This window comes from Austrofundulus limnaeus, unplaced genomic scaffold (genome assembly GCF_001266775.1).
Source record: "Austrofundulus limnaeus strain Quisiro unplaced genomic scaffold, Austrofundulus_limnaeus-1.0 Scaffold83, whole genome shotgun sequence".
NCBI lineage: Eukaryota > Metazoa > Chordata > Actinopteri > Cyprinodontiformes > Rivulidae > Austrofundulus > Austrofundulus limnaeus.
Window position 1 is genome coordinate 1,209,727 of NW_013952485.1, and position 1,752 is coordinate 1,211,478.

General features: G+C 39.0%; 1 protein-coding gene across 1 annotated transcript in view; it reads left to right on the forward strand.

The window, feature by feature from the left end:
* The first annotated feature begins 107 nt into the window (after nt 1-107).
* The window catches only part of mfsd9 (major facilitator superfamily domain containing 9), a 15,465-nt gene continuing 13,820 nt past the window's right edge, over nt 108-1,752 (forward strand). Inside the window, exon 1 of the mRNA XM_014011665.1 lies at nt 108-308. Within this exon, the coding sequence (XP_013867119.1) occupies nt 222-308 (87 nt within the window). The 5' untranslated portion in view covers nt 108-221. The remainder of the gene's footprint in view (nt 309-1,752) is intronic.

Sequence of the window (1,752 nt, forward strand, 5' to 3'; positions counted from 1 at the left end):
AAGGATACCGTCATGTAGGCCTCGTAGCCCACAGTGTTTATGCTTTTGACACGCCTACTCTTGTGACACGCCCACTTTGATTCCGCACATAACTGGCAGAGGGGGCACGGTTTTCCTCCGCGTCAGCAGGAGGCGTGTCGATCGGGTACTGCRAGCTGTATTATTGGTTTGCCAACGGAGTCCTTCCGCTTTGACTGTAGCCGAGCTGTCACCGCTGGAGGATGAACAACCAGAAATGTAGCACTTTATTCCTGAAACTAAAGGGACGGAGGAGGATTATACGATGTATTTATGTGGTGGGCTTCATGGTAAGTGACTTACTGTGGACATGTTACTTTCACCTGTTTGAATGAACATGTATGATTTCACGAGAGCTCAAGCATGAACAGAGGTCACTGTTTTAGGAGCTATTAAACAGTGTTTGCTAATTGAAAATAGGATTAATGCAGCTTGAATTAATGGATTGAACAGAAAATAAATATATTTTTCTTAAATTATTCACTGCAAAATATCTATTAAATGTAAATAGCAGCTGAAAGTTAATTTGGTCAGTGTAACAGCATCAGCTGACACTGGTTTAACATGCCTTTAAAAAATCAAACCCTCTCAGCTCATATAAAAATGTAGTACAAATAGTGTATTTTTGGCTACAGTTTATATTTAGGACATGGTAAGTTTTCATGGTGTTGAGTTTTACCTTCACTATTATTCAACAAGCTGCACAGCAGATTAGTGGTGCATCCTTAAATACACATTTAAAACAATTACAGTAAGTTCACAAATCAGACAACCTATCTCAAAAGCAAGTACAGACCATTCTAAAGTAGTTGATGTTTTGAAGACTGACCAGCAGTCATGCTTCCCAGAATTAACCATGTTCACCATTTAATTAAAGATGGCTAAACTGATTCAGGCATCTCTGGTACAGCTGAGACAGTAACGATGCTTAAAGTTCAAACATTGTTGGAATGAACTGTGTTAGATCACTGGATGAGCCGCAGTGTGTCCTCAATTAGGTGTTTCACTGCTACGATTTCAGCAATGCAGAAAAACAGGATGAGGGAGGACTTTTTGTAGCTGCTGGGTGTATTTTTTTAACTGTACTGAGCTGAGGACCCCAGCTATAGATTATTTAGATTGATATATGATATAATTTATGAACTTAGCCTATCTGGACGTGAGGTTTCTCTGTGATTTCTGCCTTAAGCAGAGCTTAAAACAGCAAACTGACACACCCACATCTTTTATTGCACACTGTTCACTACATTGTTCCGTAAAGGTTGTGTTTACCAATTTGTGTTAACAGAGCTATTATTAAACTATTATTAGACTGACCTTCAAAATGACTTATAAATGTAAAATGGTTTGGTCAGAGTTACATAGAGTAACTGGTTACAGGCGTACTTCAGAATCTTGATTGTAATTTATCTTATTCTTAATCTTGTGTTGTTGTCATTCAAACCTGAGTACYCCTATCCAGCATGTTTTACTTGTTTCCCTGCTATTCAGCAGGTCTTCAGAAGATTGTTAATCACTCATTCATTCAAACCAGGTGTGTCAGCAGACCAGACATTTTACTAGAAATTAATCGTACATTATTCAGAATACAAAGGATGGTGTTAACTGTTGTTTTTCTCTGGGTACCAGCACATACACTCACCGGCCACTTTATTAGGTACACCACGCTAGTAACGGGTTGGACCCCCTTTTGCCTTCAGAACTGCCTCAATTCTTCGTGGCATAGATTCAACA